Source organism: Solanum stenotomum, chromosome 10 (genome assembly GCF_019186545.1).
Source record: "Solanum stenotomum isolate F172 chromosome 10, ASM1918654v1, whole genome shotgun sequence".
Classification (NCBI taxonomy): Eukaryota; Viridiplantae; Streptophyta; class Magnoliopsida; order Solanales; family Solanaceae; genus Solanum; species Solanum stenotomum.
The window spans coordinates 37,905,529-37,922,162 of NC_064291.1; the positions used below are offsets into that span (position 1 = coordinate 37,905,529).

General features: G+C 35.3%; 3 protein-coding genes across 3 annotated transcripts in view; all 3 read left to right on the forward strand.

Moving 5' to 3' along the window:
- Positions 1 to 16,634, forward strand: part of LOC125841173 (vacuolar protein sorting-associated protein 32 homolog 2-like) — a 134,413-nt gene that overhangs the window by 61,781 nt on the left and 55,998 nt on the right. The gene's annotated exons all lie outside the window — the stretch shown is intronic.
- On the forward strand, positions 139 to 5,562 carry LOC125841154 (protein EARLY FLOWERING 3-like). The gene is made up of 5 exons (XM_049520217.1): positions 139 to 858; positions 1,528 to 1,897; positions 2,017 to 2,329; positions 4,038 to 4,089; positions 4,192 to 5,562. The coding sequence occupies exons 1-5, from the start codon at positions 646 to 648 to the stop codon at positions 5,212 to 5,214; spliced, it is 1,971 nt and encodes a 656-aa protein (XP_049376174.1). The 5' UTR covers positions 139 to 645; the 3' UTR covers positions 5,215 to 5,562.
- On the forward strand, positions 6,731 to 16,581 carry LOC125841171 (uncharacterized). Its single transcript, XM_049520234.1, has 10 exons — positions 6,731 to 6,887; positions 7,363 to 7,538; positions 9,807 to 9,938; positions 10,027 to 10,077; positions 11,955 to 12,051; positions 13,527 to 13,573; positions 14,571 to 14,787; positions 15,561 to 15,690; positions 15,782 to 15,824; positions 16,302 to 16,581. The coding sequence occupies exons 1-10, from the start codon at positions 6,851 to 6,853 to the stop codon at positions 16,374 to 16,376; spliced, it is 1,005 nt and encodes a 334-aa protein (XP_049376191.1). The 5' UTR covers positions 6,731 to 6,850; the 3' UTR covers positions 16,377 to 16,581.

A 16,634-nucleotide genomic window follows, 5' to 3' on the forward strand; every position in this document is an offset into this window, starting at 1 on the left:
ATTGACGTATCCAAATTGATCTTGAAACTAATGAGCTGGTTATCAAAGATTTGAGACAAAAGTTGCACTAAAAAACGTTAGAAAATCTTATCTTTTGTTCCAATAATATATTTTTTTAAAATCTACGTAATAAACAATCTTTCTAGGTTCTCTCTATGCTCTATCCATAACTTGGGTCCCCACTTGGGCACTTTTGTACCCCTCCCTCTTTGATCTTTTGTTTTGACATTTTTGGAATCCCTAATTCCCCTTTTTTCTGAGAATCAGTTCTTGTTTTTTGAGCACTTTAATTTTGCTTGGCTCTTCTTGCTTCTTATCATTTCCCAACTGCTGATATTCTACTGTTCAAAGTACCTGCCTTTTGAGGATATTTCAGAAATCGCTTGATTTTGAGGTGAAAGAGTCAGTTTTGGGTTCTGGGTTGATGGAATTATGTGATTTTCTTGGTGGGTTTTCTTTGTTGGTTTGAAATTTTGGTGGGTTTCTCTGTTGTGTTGTTTTGCAGTCAAGAAACTGACTTTTTTGTTTTGATCTGTTAGATTTTACTGTTTATGCTGAGAAAAATTTGATCTTTTTGTGTTCTTGAGGGGTGGTGCTTGTAAATTAGTTAATTTGGAGCGTGTTGATGAAACTGTAGAGGAAAATATGAAGAGAGGGAAAGTTGAAGAGAAGGTTATGGGACCTATGTTTCCAAGACTTCATGTTAATGATACAGATAAAGGAGGTCCAAGAGCACCTCCAAGGAATAAGATGGCTCTATATGAGCAGCTCAGTATACCTTCTCAGAGATTCAACTCTGGGGTTTTGCCTCTTGACCCTAACAATACTTCAAAGATGGGCCCTCCATCCTCAAGTCAGGTAGAATAAGTTCTCACACCTATGTGAACAAGATATGTGTTGCAAGGGTCTTTTTGAATTTTCTGTAGTTTGATTTATTGTTCTGAGTGGTTGTTGGATGTTAATTATTTAGCATACTGCATACCTCTTGTGTTACAGTTGGTTTCTGTTTGAATTTTTAGCTTTTGTTTCAAGAATTAGAGATTACAAGGAAAGAAAATCTTGTAGTTTATTGTTGTGGTGTATATGTTAATGTAGTAAGTTCACTTCACTTGGTTAAACTTAAGTGCATCACTTGACATATCATGAAAGGGTCAATTGTCTTCTCTGTATGAGTACAACTATTTTCTCTTTTTGTATTAACTTGTGCTGATCATCATCTGGATGTGCCTGATTTCTTAATTTGGGGAGTTCATATTTCCATCAAAAAGATGTAATATTAGCTGTGTCAGTGTTGTATTTTTCCTTGGATTTGTAGGGGTCAGTGAAAATGTGGGTTTGACATTTACAGTCCCGTATAATTATGTTCTTAAACTGTGTAGTGATGTTACTGCAGGGCTTTTAGAGGTTTCTTGATGTTAAACCATCTCTTTTTGGGGCTATATTCATTGACCGTGTAGTTCATCAATAGCTGTTAATTTACTGGTTGGTTGAATTTGCAAGCTGACTTGAAGCAACTACTTCTTGCAGGGGAGTGGGCATGACAGAGGTGGATATTTCCCTATACAACACCCTCCATCTAGACATCTAGCTGATAAACCACCTGGCCACAGTTCGGATCCCAGTACTCTCTTGCAACAATATGAATTGAAAAAGAGAACAGAAGAGGATGACTTTACGGTCCCCATCTTTGTTAATTCCAAGCTTGGTCATGCCAATAAGAGTCATAATCTGGATATGGAAAAGCTCTCTCCCTCTGGTCCAGTGTTTTGTCCTAATAAAGAGTTGGAAGGAGTTAAAGATCTAACTTTGAGACAACAGCGCAATAGCCAAAACAAGGAGAATCCCAAATGTACTCTTGCTCATAGAGAGAAAACAACCTCAAACTCTGCATCCAAGGGTAAACTATCTAGAATGTCTTCTGATACAAGTTGATGTAAATTTTGCATTTCACACCAATATATGAGTCTTCTAATGACTTCCGTACATTACCTAAGACCAACCTTTCTTAATGACCAGAATGCAGATTGGATCCTCAGGTTGGTTGTACTATCATACCTGAACCTGTTAAGGTTACATATGATGACAGTTCGTATCCTAGGAAAGAATTTATATCAGAAGAGCAGTTAACTGCTAATGATCTTGTTAATGATACGGAATCCCAGGAAGATAAGGCACACAAATCATTACAAACAGGAAATTTGGACCGAGATGACGACTTATCTGAGACTTCCAGAGTGGAATCTATATCTGGAACAGACATCTCTCCTGATGACATTGTAGGAATAATTGGCCTAAAGTGTTTCTGGAAAGCCAGAAGAGCAATTGTCAAGTAAGTTCGTGTTGCGTTCAGATTGACATTTAAATATCCTTGTCAGATCATGCAAACAATCAATATGTAGCATTCCTTTTGTCAGTTGGGTGGAGAAATTTTATTGACTAGCTTTTCTTTAGACTGACTTTCATTTTCCTGATGGTTATACTACCCACTAAGATCATAATTTGTAGAGCGAGACAAAATGACCCCCCTTGAATGCATCCTCATGGTCCTTATAAATATAAGGGTATGCTCTCTGATATATTTTCATAATCAATAGATAAGATTGCGCGTGTGCAGTTTTAAAGCATGTGTTGAATACAAAGGATGTTTGTATACCAGACACTTCTTTTCGTTGGTACCTTTTGCTTAATATCATATTTATTTCTCAGCTGCTATGTTTTTAATCATGACTTGTCCATCAATATCTCCACAGTCCAAATGATCTTTTTGTGCCGTATCTTGCCAATTGATGAATTTTGAGTGACATATTTAGGTATGTAAGTCTTTATAAAAAAAATGTTTCGGTGTGTAAATGGGTGCGAATAACAATCTTGAACTTTGTAGCATTTGTTGTTCATCTATTTGCTTGCCTGAGTTTGTTTTTGTTAGTCTTAACAATCTATTATCCAACAATAGGGGGGGAGAAAGAGTTTGTCTTTGTGATCTAGATTTGATACAGTATTGCTATATTTAGGCACAATTGGATGGGAACCAGCCTCTAGAATACTACTTTGGGTAGCTTTTATATTCTCTTAGAGATGTCAGTGGTATCCTATTGCTGGAGTACATAATACCGAATTAAGGCTGTCCCTGGCATCACGCTTTTCATGTGTTGGGGCTGAACCAATTCTTAAAGGAAACATATGGCATGATTGTAGGAGTTGTATGACTATCTCTCTAGATGCTGTCTGATGGTTTCCACAAAGTGGCAATTATCGTTTACAACAGCCCTTGAAGGATTTCAGCGGTGGATCACCTTCATATATAGCACTGTGGGGACCATGTTAGATCGTATACTTTGTGCAAGGTGAGCTGGCTGGCACTGGATCATTCTATTGAGTATTGACTGTCGAATTGTTATATTCTGCTGGGACTTCTTTTTCCTCTGTGTCCTTATTCTTGGGTTGTAAACCACTCTTTCTGGGAACAGTAACCCGTTTATGGTGGTGGCAGTGGTGTGATAAGAAGATAGCTCTGGCAACTAGCATGTTAATTGGGAATAAACTATGAAGGGTAATGGCTTTAAAGAAGACTATATGTGCTATATTTCGGTAAAAGTTTTGATCATCTACAAAGTAGGAGGAGTCTCCAAACATATCTTAGTCATGGCATAGGTTCCGCTAGGGATTTTAAGCTTTGTGAACATCAGTTCATGTGAATATGACATGTTTTTTTGCATATGAGAAATAAATTTAGTGCCATTTTTTGGTTTGAACTTTAAGATAATACTACTGTGGTGGACTAGTGCAGAACTTCTCTTTTTGCATACGTATTGAAGACTACCTCTTTGCAGATTACGATATTACCATTTGGTGTTCATTGACTGTAGACAGTTAATATGTTGTGTGGCTTAGTCTCTTCAAAATGATTTTTGAGTTGTCTTGTTATATTTAATGTAGTAGATACTTTTGACCTCATGCATTTGAAGAGATAATCTCTTTCCATTTATTATTTGCTCTTTTCTTTTTTGACGGACTCTATCTCCATTGTTTTGGTACAGCCAGCAAAGAGTGTTTGCAGTCCAAGTGTTCGAGTTGCATCGACTAATAAAGGTAAAGCAACTCCAGTGGCTGAATATGAATATATGATCTATATATACTGGTTTTCGTGCATTAATACGTCACTCATGCATTTTTTACCTGTTGTTTTAATAGGTACAAAGGCTCATTGCCGGGTCACCAAATAGTTCGCTCGAAGATCCTACTTATTTAGGCAAACCTTTAAAGAGTTCGTCTGTCAAAAGACTTCCATTGGACTGTATTGTTAGAGAATCTCAAAGTGTTCTGAAGCGCAAGCATGATTCTGAGAAGCCTAACTTCAGGATGGAATACTCTGCCGAAAGCACAGTGGGAAAGGCATCTCTCTCTACTGTGCAAAATGGTAGTCAACTCTCTAGCCACAAACCATTTTCAGGAAATCCACTGCCAACGCCTGTAACAAATGATTCTAATGCGGGTCCTTGGTGCTTCCAACAACCTCCCGGGCACCAATGGTTGATCCCAGTGATGTCTCCTTCTGAAGGACTTGTATACAAACCATTCCCTGGACCTGAATTCACGAGTCCTATTTGTGGAGGTGGGCCTGCAGGATCGACTCCAACAATGGGGAACTTTTTTGCTCCAACATATGGAGTTCCTGCTCCTAATCCTCACTATCAAGGTATGGGAGTTCCTTTTGCACCTCCGACTGGTCATGGTTACTTTCGGCAATATGGCATGCCAGTCATGAATCCACCAATTTCATCACCTGCTACTGAAGAATCAAATCAGTTCACCTTGCCTGGTTTACAACAGCAGTTATCTGGAGTGGTTGATAACTTCAACATTCAACATCAGGACTCAAGTAATGTTCTAAATGAGAAGAATGATAACTTCCCGGATGTTGTGAGGTTTCAAACCACAAAAGATAATGAGCTACAGGTCAGCACTGCAAGTAGTCCTATTGAGAGAACTCATGAAACGGCCACAGGAGGAAGAAACATGCTTTCTCTTTTTCCCACATCTCCAGTTACTGACAACCGTGATGGTAGCCCTCAGGCTTGTGTACCTGATAATCCAGCAAGAGTTATCAAGGTTGTACCTCACAATGCAAGGTCTGCCACAGAATCCGTGGCTCGGATATTTCAGTCTATACAACAAGAGAGAAAACAATATGACTTAGGTTTCACACATCTATAAGTAGCTTACCTTGTGAATATGACCATTTGCTCATCCAGACTAAATGTAGTAGTTTCAGTCAATCTGTTGTATCTTTTCTACAGAAAGTATGTAATAGCTGTATTTTAATTTGGTTGCTGTGCCACTATGTAGATAAGCATACCTACAAATTACATTGTATGTTTGCCCAGTGATTGCTTAGTTCAGCTGTTGTATACTGAAGAGTTGTAATATATTCTCTTTCTTTCAAATAATTCTTTCCAGAAATTGTAATTTTTACCTTTTTATTCATGTATCTTTTAGATTATTGTAATATACTTTTTGAAAATCTATAGTACTAATGGAGAAGAATAAAAAATGTTCTTAGTGTATCGTAAATAGTATTAAAATGCTTTCCTTTCACCTATTATATCAAAAATGTTTTTTTTATGTCCAACAATACCCTTTCCTGACATGACAATTGATGAGTCATTTAACGAAACAAGTCGCATCATATTATGGTCACATAAATTTGGACAACATAGCATGGGTTGAGAGAAGATAAAAATGTGTTTCTTCACCAAATAATTGATAGTGAAGAACTGAAGATATTGATGATGAAAAGCACAAAATAACTTTTGCAATAATTGAAGAATCAGATGAAGAAATTAATCTCGGATATCACATAATTTGCTAAAGGGTCACTCAGTCCTTTGCTTTACACAAAATTTGGCCCAATTTTCAAAAGCCCAATATTGTGCTTCTCCCTTACAATTTCGCCATTAATGACAGCTCTGCTTCTTTTATATTTAACGTACTGAAAAGGTGAATCATTTTGAGGGAATTATATATCAAAACATCGAGAGGATTTCATATCTAAATTTTGGGACTATTTAGAGGTGATTTTAAGTTGATCGAGATTGAATTCATCAGTATATACTTCATGTATAATCAGTGTATTACTTCATATATAATTAAGTTATATTCAACTTTTCCAATGTATCGTAATATATAGTTAGAAATATCAATGTTGTCTTATCTAACACTAACATGAATACATAAATGTGTCATTTAACTTAACCTCATTTCACATTTATGTCCTCCAACTTTGGATTACACAGGTAGACACTTAAACGTGTATAAAGTTGAACAAATAGACACACGAGTTCTATGTGACATAATACAGGTATGACACAAATTGTCATGTAAGATGTCACGTATGACATGTGTGTTTATTCATTAAACTTCATACAAGTTTAAGTGTGTACTTCAAAGTTGGAGGGCACAAATATAAAATGAGACCAAATTAAATGACATATTTATGTATTATCATTATTAAATAAGAAATTATCAATTTATAGAATTGTTATTCTTATATATATTTTTAAAAAAACTTTTTAGTTTCTTGATAATTCAAAACAAGCAATATTAAATTATTCATTATTCAAATCCAAAGAAAATAAGTCAATAATTGAGTTTAAGACTACTTAATCTACAAGTAAAATAAGGAAAAAGTGATTAATTAGACCATCCCTTATTTTCAACAAGATTCACACCAAGACAAATCTTCATTCAAGATTCTAATAAATAACCAACTTTACACATAAACAACAGAAACAAAAAGAAATGAATATTTCCCTCTGAAACTTTTGCCGATCTGCTTGGATGCTCCGATCACATGGCGTCTACTCAACAAACTTTGCCTCCTGACCCTGGTAATCTCATCCCTCTAATCTGTTAAAATTCCTGATTTTAGCGATCAAATCAAAACTCTTTGTTTTTCTCTCTCTTTTTTTGGATTTCTTGGGCGTTACATTCTCCATTTTCATGAAATTAGGTTTTTACTTTCATGCGTTTTCTGGTACTTTTTGTGGTCGCATTAGTTTTGAAGGTTTTGCATCAATGGATATAGGCAAGTCCGAAGTTTTTAGATTTTTTAACTATTCCAATGGGATTTTGTGACTTGCTGGTTGTTTTCCTGTTTTAGTATAGATGCTGCACATTGTTTAACCATTGTACATCCTATTTTTATGTGATTCTTGTTTGTATAGATATATTCCGAGCTATGAATATTGCATGTTTGTAACAATGGCATGTGGTATTTGACCTAAAATTTTGTTATAAGGAAAAGGAAAAGTAAAGGAGGATGTGAAATGAAAACTGAAAGTTATTTGATGTTGGTCTTCCTAGGTGAAAAAATCCAAGGGGAAGAGGCACAATTTTCTACAGTGCCAATCCATGTTGTCACTAATCCATCTGAACTACCTGTTGAATTCTTGGAACCTTCTGCTGAGACACAACTGGTGATTGGTTTTGATTGTGAGGGTGTTGATCTTTGTCGCCATGGGACTCTCTGTATTATGCAGGTAAATCTAGAATCTGAATATACATTGTGTCATTCCGCCTTAAAATTTCGAATTAGATTTCTCATTTAAGTTGAAGTATGGTGTTACATGGTATGCAATTATGAAATATTTTGAGGTTAGTGAAAAGAGGTCCCAAGAACCCTTGGAGAAGTTGTAATCCATACAGCTCTAGATTAATGAAATTGCTTAACTCAATTTGATGGTCTTACTTTTCATGGACCTGGTAAGCCTTTGAATTTATTGAGCTTGTAATGTTTTTTTTTTTTTTGAAACTGGTAACATTGCTATTGAAAGCACTGGGGCAGTGCAAAAGCCATATTTACAGAATTGAGCTTGTAATGTAGAATTCAAACTTGGTGTTTTGCTCAAAAGTTTCATTTTATTTTATGTGGTAATCCTAGTTTGGGAGGGAATGATTAGGCTGGCTTTCTTACCTCGTACATTCTCTCATGGTGGTCTAAGATATCACGATATACGCAGGCAATGTAATTAAGGTGGCCATTGTGAGTAATCTGTTTTGGCTGTTTTCATCTGTGATCTGCTGTGTGTTTAGGAGATTTTATGTTTGATAGAGAAGGAAGAGAATAGATGAATTCGAAGACAAATATGAGAATAGACATCTTCAGCATGTTCAACATTGAGATATCACAGCTAGTATCGTTGGATCTTCTTCCTTTCTTTTCTCACTCATTTTACCCTCACTGAAGGAACATCCAATTGTGGACTGAAGAGTAAGCAGTTGAACAATGTGACCGAAGAGAGATGATAGAGGATATTTTTAGTGAAGGAAGGAGAAAGGGAGATCACTATTTTTAGAAGTCAATTCTTTGCTTTGACGAATGGGGTAATGTGGAGAGTTGGTGGGATTAGAGAACTTATATGCCTTCAAAAGTGTATTTGATGTGATAAAGCTTTTATATAGCCAGATTTGCATTTGTTTGAATTCGTTTAGGCTTTACATTTTCCTTTCTTTTATTGATGAATAGAATTTCATTTAAATGCATCAAGAAGATGCAGTGAGTACAAAGAGTTGGATAATAGCTCCAGTACAGAATATCTAAGCTAAGATCAGGGAGCTAACAAAATCTAGAACGTAGTGAGCACTATTTACAGGAGTGAGATAGTTCCAACTAAATGTTTGAGTTGATAAACCATCAAAACATCTTCGGTTTCTTTCTGTCCAAATGCACCCAAAAATAATTGCTTGTAAGTGGAATCATCAGGCTTTCCATTTTCTGAATTTCAGAACATCTTGCTATGTCGAAAATTATGACAAAAGTAGGTTCAAGGAGGAAAGTTAGTGGATGACGAAAAAAGGATGTGGATATTATTAGAAGTCAATCCTCAGCTTACATGAGTGTGAAGTGCTGGGGTTAGAGTACCTACATGCCTTAACAAGTGTAACTTGCTGCTATTAAGCATTTATGTTGCCAGTTTTACATTGGTCTGACTTTCTTTGTAGACTTTCTTATTCTAAATTTGAAAAAATCTCATGATGTGGTGGCAGCGTGTATTCTTTTTAAAGATCTTATTTCTTGTTTCCTTCTTCTCTTGCTACTTTTGTATTCCCTGCATTTCCAATGTTTACTTTTTATGTATTTATGTAAGTTCCAACTGTTCCTAATGCAGTTAACTTCTACTGCCTTTTTGGTTTGTTTCAATTGACTTTGCCCCCTCTTTAACTGTCTCCAAGAATTCATTGTAAATTTACTGTATTCAACTATTTATTGGTTGATAGGCAATACTGTGGCTTTTCTAGCATTGATGTGATATCTTCCTAACATAGTACCCTGACTTTCCTACTAAGTCAAAGCTATACCTCAAACTAATTACACAACATGTTAAAATATGAATTCTTCCAAATCATCATATTAGTCAAATTGAGTCATTTAGATTGGAATAAGTGTATTTTGGGAGTTCTTAAAAGTCATTTTGAATGTGCCGTGTGCTAAATTTAATCCTTGTTCTTGTATCCTTGCCTTCAAAACTGATTTTTAAAATAATTGGGCCTCTGAATCCTTGTGTCTAATTTCTTTTTTCTTGTCTGGTGGATTGGAGGCTTCATCATCCATAAAGAGCTTCTAAGGCTGTGGCATATTCAGATTTGCTATTAAATTTCCCCGCTTGTTTCTTCTAGCTTATTTTAGATCAAAACAAAAAATGCTAGTTGCAACCTAACCTGGTGTTCATAATGCTTCCAGTTGATAACACTTATCTAACCCAAGAGAAAAAGAGAAGCTTCCAGTTGATAAACTTTTGTTTGTGCAGCTTGCGTTTCCGGACGCAATATATTTGGTTGATGCTGTTCAAGGTGGGGAGGCTGTTGTCCAAGCTTGTAAGCCTGCACTCGAGTCTAACTACATCACAAAAGTTATTCATGATTGCAAACGAGATAGTGAGGTCACTTATTGATTTCTTCTATTTTTCAAATTCTTTGTATTTTGAAGCATTGTAGCATGTTTAATTTACTTGCTCATTCTTCTTTCAGGCATTGTATTTTCAGTTTGGCATAAAGTTGCACAATGTTGTGGATACACAGGCAAGAATTTTCAATTGAAGTTTTCTCAGTATACTTAATTTACACATGCTGTTAGTTTAAGATGTGTTTTGAAAATAGTTGAAAACTTGAAATGTATGAAGCTGGAGCAGTTTGTTGAAAGTAGAATTAATACAATTATTAGTAGTATATATTATAAATAATAGTTAAGATGTATATAGATTGACATGTTTGTTGAAAGACAAAACTAGAGCTAATACTATGTATTGGTCGTTTATATAGTTTGAATATCGGACGTAGACAAGTTTGTTGATACTGAAAGTGGTCGAGAATATTTGGAGGATGATCAAAGAGTAGGTCACATGATTTGTGAAGGAGGAATTATTGGATGTTGCATTTGTTACTACAGTTTTTCTAGAATAATTAGTTGTTCAGTTGTAGACTTTGTCCACTACTTTGTCATTGATGGATTATTCATTAGAATCATCATTAGAAATCTAGTAGTATAAGTTTAAACTTTTGTTAGATACTGTTGAGACTTATTAGTTGTTTGGTTATATTATTCTGCAGATTTTCTGTTTTCAAATGGCTATTTAAAATCCTATGGTTAATAAAACAAATGAAGAGACAAATTTTTAAACATATTTTCAACCTCCTTGTTGCTCCATCTTTATAAAAAAACCAACAACGATAGCAGAGCCTCAATTTATATCATAGGATGTGTGAGTTTTTACTCAAGAAGAACCATTTTGAAACCAATTTTAACTCATACCTTATTTCGTTTAACCATATTTTTCAACAAGGCAAGCAGCAGTTTTTCATTGAATGCTCCACAAACCTTCACTGGTGAAAATGTCAAATTCATTCGTGAAATGAAGTCTTATTTTGAAGCCTATGATTTATGAAAGTTGTGATGAAGATAAACTATTACTACTACCACCCCCTTGCAATTTCTCAGTTCTCAAGCACAGTAAAAAAATCACCAATCAAGGAGGAACAGCCTTTGTAGACTGAAGCAAATAAAGCAACGGAGGAGTTTTGACTATTGTGTTTGCTGCTATAATTTTGGTTGAATAATTAGTTGTCTAGTTGTATGAGGAATCTACTACTTCGTCAAAGTTTTATTTTTTTGTTTGATATCTTAGGTTGTTGAGACATTTTAATTGTTGAATATTTACTCAGATTTTCTGCAGGTTTTCTGCTTACAAGTGACTATAAAGCCCTATGGTTAATAAAAAAATTATTCCATCCAATTCACTCTGTGTTTTAGTTTGACTAGGCATAGAGTTTAAGAAAGCGAGGGAGACTCTTGAATCTTGTGATCTTAAACATGTAATGAGGGATTCTTGAAATTAGAGAGTTACTACATGTAGATAGTGACATTGTTCTTGAAATATACTAAAATGGAAAGTAAGATGATACCGGCTGCTTTGTGAGGGGCCTATTTTGCGTTACTGCCTTACTGCCAAGTATTGTGAAGGGTAAATTTAAAACTTGGATTTTTCAGTCCATTCAATTATGTTTGGTTTGTTCCTATTCACCACATGGGCCCTTCATTTAGTTTTCTTTCCTTAACCTCTTCTTTATTCTTAAGGTTTCAAGGTAGTTTCTTCTTCCCAACTGGGAGGTGATGTGGTTAATGGTTGTTGCATGTTATGTGTATTGAATTGACTGATTCAAAAGAACATAGAGGATCAAACGAGTCACATCTTTCATCACTTGTTCTCTTATATTTCTGTTTTTATTTCCCAAAATATGTTCCTTTGCATGTCCATTCTTTTTATAAATTCAATATTGATATTATGTTAGCTGACTTTAGCTAGGGTTTATTTGTCTGGAAGTGATAAATGGGGAGTAGTATGGTTATGGCAAGTTTGATATACTTGGATTGCTAACGTTTATACTCTCCCCTCAAGCAGATTGCATATTCTTTGATCAATGAACAAGAAGGACATGCACGGGTCCCAGATTGTCACATATCATTTGTTGGTCTACTTGCTGACCCACGTTATTGTGGTATTGATCTTTCTGCTTTAAATCTTTTCTTGCTTACGTGTGGCTTGAAATTTTGAACCCTGTTCTGTGGATTCTGCTGCATAGATATGAGCTTGAAAGCAAGGATGAAGGAAACATAACATCTAGTGGAAACAATCATGTTTATGAATGCCTTTTCCTATAAATTAGATAACAAGTTCCAAGGTAGAAATATTAACCTCATTAGCAGAACTAAAATTATCACAACTACCATGCTGCCTTCTAAAAGAATGTAACTATCTTGAAACTTATGAGTTCCATCAACTGGAGCTTGTATTCAAGTTGTTTGGTATCCCTTTAATACTATACTGTGTGGCTTTATTGCCTATGAATTTTTTTGTGGATTTAATGTTTTTTGGACTATACTGAGTATGTTGTTGTTGTTGTAATGTTTTTTGGACTCTTTCATTGCATTTTTTTTACAATTTTGAAAATTTCACTTTTTCTTCCCTTCGCTCAAATTGATGTCATCTGCGAGCTTGAGGATCTTGATATTTTGGCCCTGATCTCTAGCATTCCAGCTCTGTGTTTGTTCCACTTTCAAATGCACCAACCAGCTTACAAGAGTAGGTGTATCCGTTTTATTTGCTGTCACTTCCTGTGAATTTTCTGCATACTTCTCTAGAAAATGGGATCTTTGACTTGCAATGGAGACTTAACACATATATTTCTTTTGCTGTTTTACCAGCTGATAAAAAAAATTGTTTCCCCACAGACTTCTTATTTCTTCATCAGTAGAGGGACTATATTGTAGGAGAAATCCTGATGTATGAGTATTCTATGTTCTTTTGGCTTCGTGGAAGGCCTGATGGGAGACATAACAAGTCTTAAATCTATAAAAAGACCATAATTAATTATCTGATAGTTGTCTTAGTTGTAGATTATCTGGAATAGATTTGGCTAAGTGATTTGGGTATAAAAACAGTTCATCAAACTACCTTTAATTATTTTGGCACTGTTATAATACATGTTTTATATAAATTCTAATTTATCTGTGGATAATAGGCTGCAATTTTACTTTAACAAGAGTGGCATAGATACTCATTTCTTTGTATCCAATTATGGTCGAAATGTAATTCTTCATCCAAATTTGTAGTTTTATGTTATACCTTTTAATTCCCATTTCTAGTCCAATGAACTAAATATCTACCAATACAAGTATATCCACTAAATAATCCCGTCATTGTTTGATCCCTGTTCCTTTATCCCCACTTAAAAATAATCCTAATATAACTTGTTCACAGAAATGAACCTTTACTCTTTGTGTTCTTTATAGTTTATACCCACACTAAAGCAGCTGCAAGGATAGGAACAGTTTGAGTTTGGTGCAGTATTTAGTGTTCTCTTGTGTTTGTGTTGTAAACTTAGTGCTTCTCTACTCTGGTGTAAGTTTTGAGCAGATTTAGATTTGATTTGTGGAAACTGGGAACTGAACATCTTCTTGCTTGTTTGGACAGGAGTATCTTATGATGAGAAAGAAGAAGTCAGAGTTCTTCTAAGACAGGTTCGTCAAAATTTTGCTTGCACATCAGCAAAGAGAAGTTGTTTTTCTTGTTTTGAACATGTTCATTGCTTCCATTTTGTTGTACTCTTCTTGGATTAAATTGTGTCCTTGTGTAGCAATAGTTACATTAGAGACCTATGTTACATGGATTTGTTTATGGATATGTAGTTGATTTGGGTGTGCATAGATAACTGATATTGGTATGTGCAGCTTTTTTTTAAAAAAAAGAAAACTAATTTTTAGTGTATCTCGAAGAATTTGCATGAAGTACCCATAACCAAATCACACCCATTCCTACGGGGTATGTCAAGGAAAAAGATGGATCCATTTCTCGTAGTTAGAGACTTAATATGAGCACTTCAGCCTCTTAAGCAAAAATGGGGGGCTTTGTCAACATTTTGCTCCTCAATTTGGAGAGCCAACTACAAAATTAGAAGGAAGGAAATGAACACCCCAAGTTTGTCTCCTTTTATCTACTTGCCTAAGAAAATAATTGGAGATGTGTTCTTTCACATGTTGAGTAGTAAGATTCTGCTACTTGTGCCAAAGGTCCTAGCCAAAAGGAAAGCAAGAGGTTCTATGTTTCTTCTGTTTTGTGATCTCTCTTTCCTGGTTAGTTTTTATGGTGGCTAAAAGATGAAAGAACCTTTCTCATGTTGTCTGAATTCCCTTCATTACTCTGGGAAAAGTCATCATTTGTCTTAACTATGTTTTTCTCATTTCATCCAGTGGCATTATGTAAGTGTCAAATAGTAGCATGTACGAGAAATTCTGATGAGTCATATAAATTAGTAGGTCAACTGTGAGATCGTCCAGCTGATGAATTATTTTTCCGAGCCTGTTTTCCATCTAAAACCAGCAAATAAACAAATAGGAGTAGAATTACTATACTTTTTTCATGTCTTTTTCTTTCCTTGAATATCGATGTTTTTGTAGTTTTCCAGTCACTAAATCTGCTTAAACTTTATCTGGTTAATTATGACTTTCACATTTCCAGGACCCCAAGTATTGGACATATAGGCCATTGTCTGAACAGATGATCCGTGCTGCTGCAGATGACGTCCGATTTCTTCTCCATATATACCATAAGATGGTGCAAAAGCTGAATGACAAGTCCTTATGGAACCTAGCTGTCCGTGGTGCCCTCTATTGTCGCTGTTTCTGCATCAATGACAATCATTTTGCAGACTGGCCGCCTCTACCTCCAATTCCAGGTATATTTCTTCCCCGTCTCTCTCAGTATTGGCTGGTTTTGTTGACTTTTACATGTAATTCAGGCATATGTGTATTTCATTGGGTTTTTTTTCCGGAAATTCAAGATTTTTCTTTGGCTATGGCCTATGAGATGTAAGGTCAAATAAAAAAAGGATGGAAAGAATTTCTGTTAGCTTTACATGGTTCAACCCCAAGCTTGCTGTAAATATAAAAGTCATCTGTGGTTTATCTCATGGAAATGAATTTAATCTTTTGAGCCTATAGGTATATAGGAGTAAATGTGATACTTAGAACCACTAGTTTGTCTTAAAAAGATAAATTTATTTAGTATTGGAGTGGACCTGAATTGAGTGAAGTGCATATGAAGGATTTATATGGATGACTTCAACTAATTTGGAACTTAGGCCTATTTGATTGATTGAAGCATATAGGCAGCTATAGCAAGCATGCTGGTAAAAGTTGTATTGTAAGTACCTTTTTATGAAACACCACTTTTAAAATTGTCTAGTCCTTAGGTTGAAATTTTGTAAGTACCTTTTTATTAATGGTTGTCACGAAAATTTAACTTGATAAAGCAATGAAATATGTCTCATAAGTTGTTCAGTTCAAGAACCATGCAGATGTTTGTTTTACATGACTAACACAGACATACATCTAAATCTGCCATTGCTGGGGTGCAGAATTCAGACTAAAGAAATTCTGTCCCAGATGAAAGTCTTATGCTTGTACCTTTAGAGCGAACTTACTAATATTAGGTGGGTTGTGATTGCAGAAAATATTGTTGCTGACGGAAGTATCCCTGAGGAAGAAGTTTTGTCTGTTGTTGATGTTCCCCCGGGGAAAATGGGACGTGTTATTGGCAGAAGGGGAGCTTCTATATTGTCGATAAAGCAGTCATGCGAGTATGTTTCTTTTCTTCAGCTTTTAATGTGTGCCTTATTTCCCATCGAGGGTAAAAACTCTCCTTCAATTTGACAATCTTATCATTTGCAGTGCTGAAATATTCATCGGAGGTGCTAAAGGTCCTCCTGATAAGGTTAGTGCTATGTTGTCAAACATTGAATGCTATTGTATTTGTACCTCTTGAAATTGTCTTTTTCCACCAAAAATATTTGGTACACATGCTGTTTTTCTTTTGGTAACATAAACAAGACCATGCAACCAAGTTCAGTGTGCACCATTTTAGATCCTCAGGTGGTTGGTTGCCTGTATCCTTGCTTCTGTGTGTGAACCCCTCATATAAGATGCAAAATTGCAAATAGTTTTGACTTTCCACCTTAACTACTGTTTCTGCAAAGTTGTTGACTAGATTTAATTACTTTTGGGTTGCTCAATTTATGGTATCGACCGGATACTTTTGGCCTGAAAGGTCTTTAAGTAAATAAACAGGTCAACTTTTTTTCTTCTTAAAAGCATTTCCAATTGCTGTCCTAGAGTAGTACATGTGTAGTTGTTTGATGCAGGCTTTCATCAAGTCGATTACTTGTCTCATCTTAGGATTGCTTTGGTGCAGGTTTTCATCATTGGACCAGAAAAGCAAGCCAGAAAAGCCCAAGCCATTCTAATGGGGAAACTGCTAGATTTCTGATCAGGGAGTTCTTGCAGGACTTACATTGTATCTTTAGATCAAGAAAAAGAAAAGGCAATACATAAACAGACCCTCATTGTATCATAAATAAGAAGTTTGGTGTTGGCTACAATGTAAAACTTGATTTTCTTCACCAGTGACATTGTTTCAGCTACTGGACTGAAAATAATGAGGGAATGGGAAGGATGATAAGAAATTTCAGCAATGTCTCTTTAATCTTTTGAAGAAATTATTCATTTGAGCATTAGAAATCTTAGA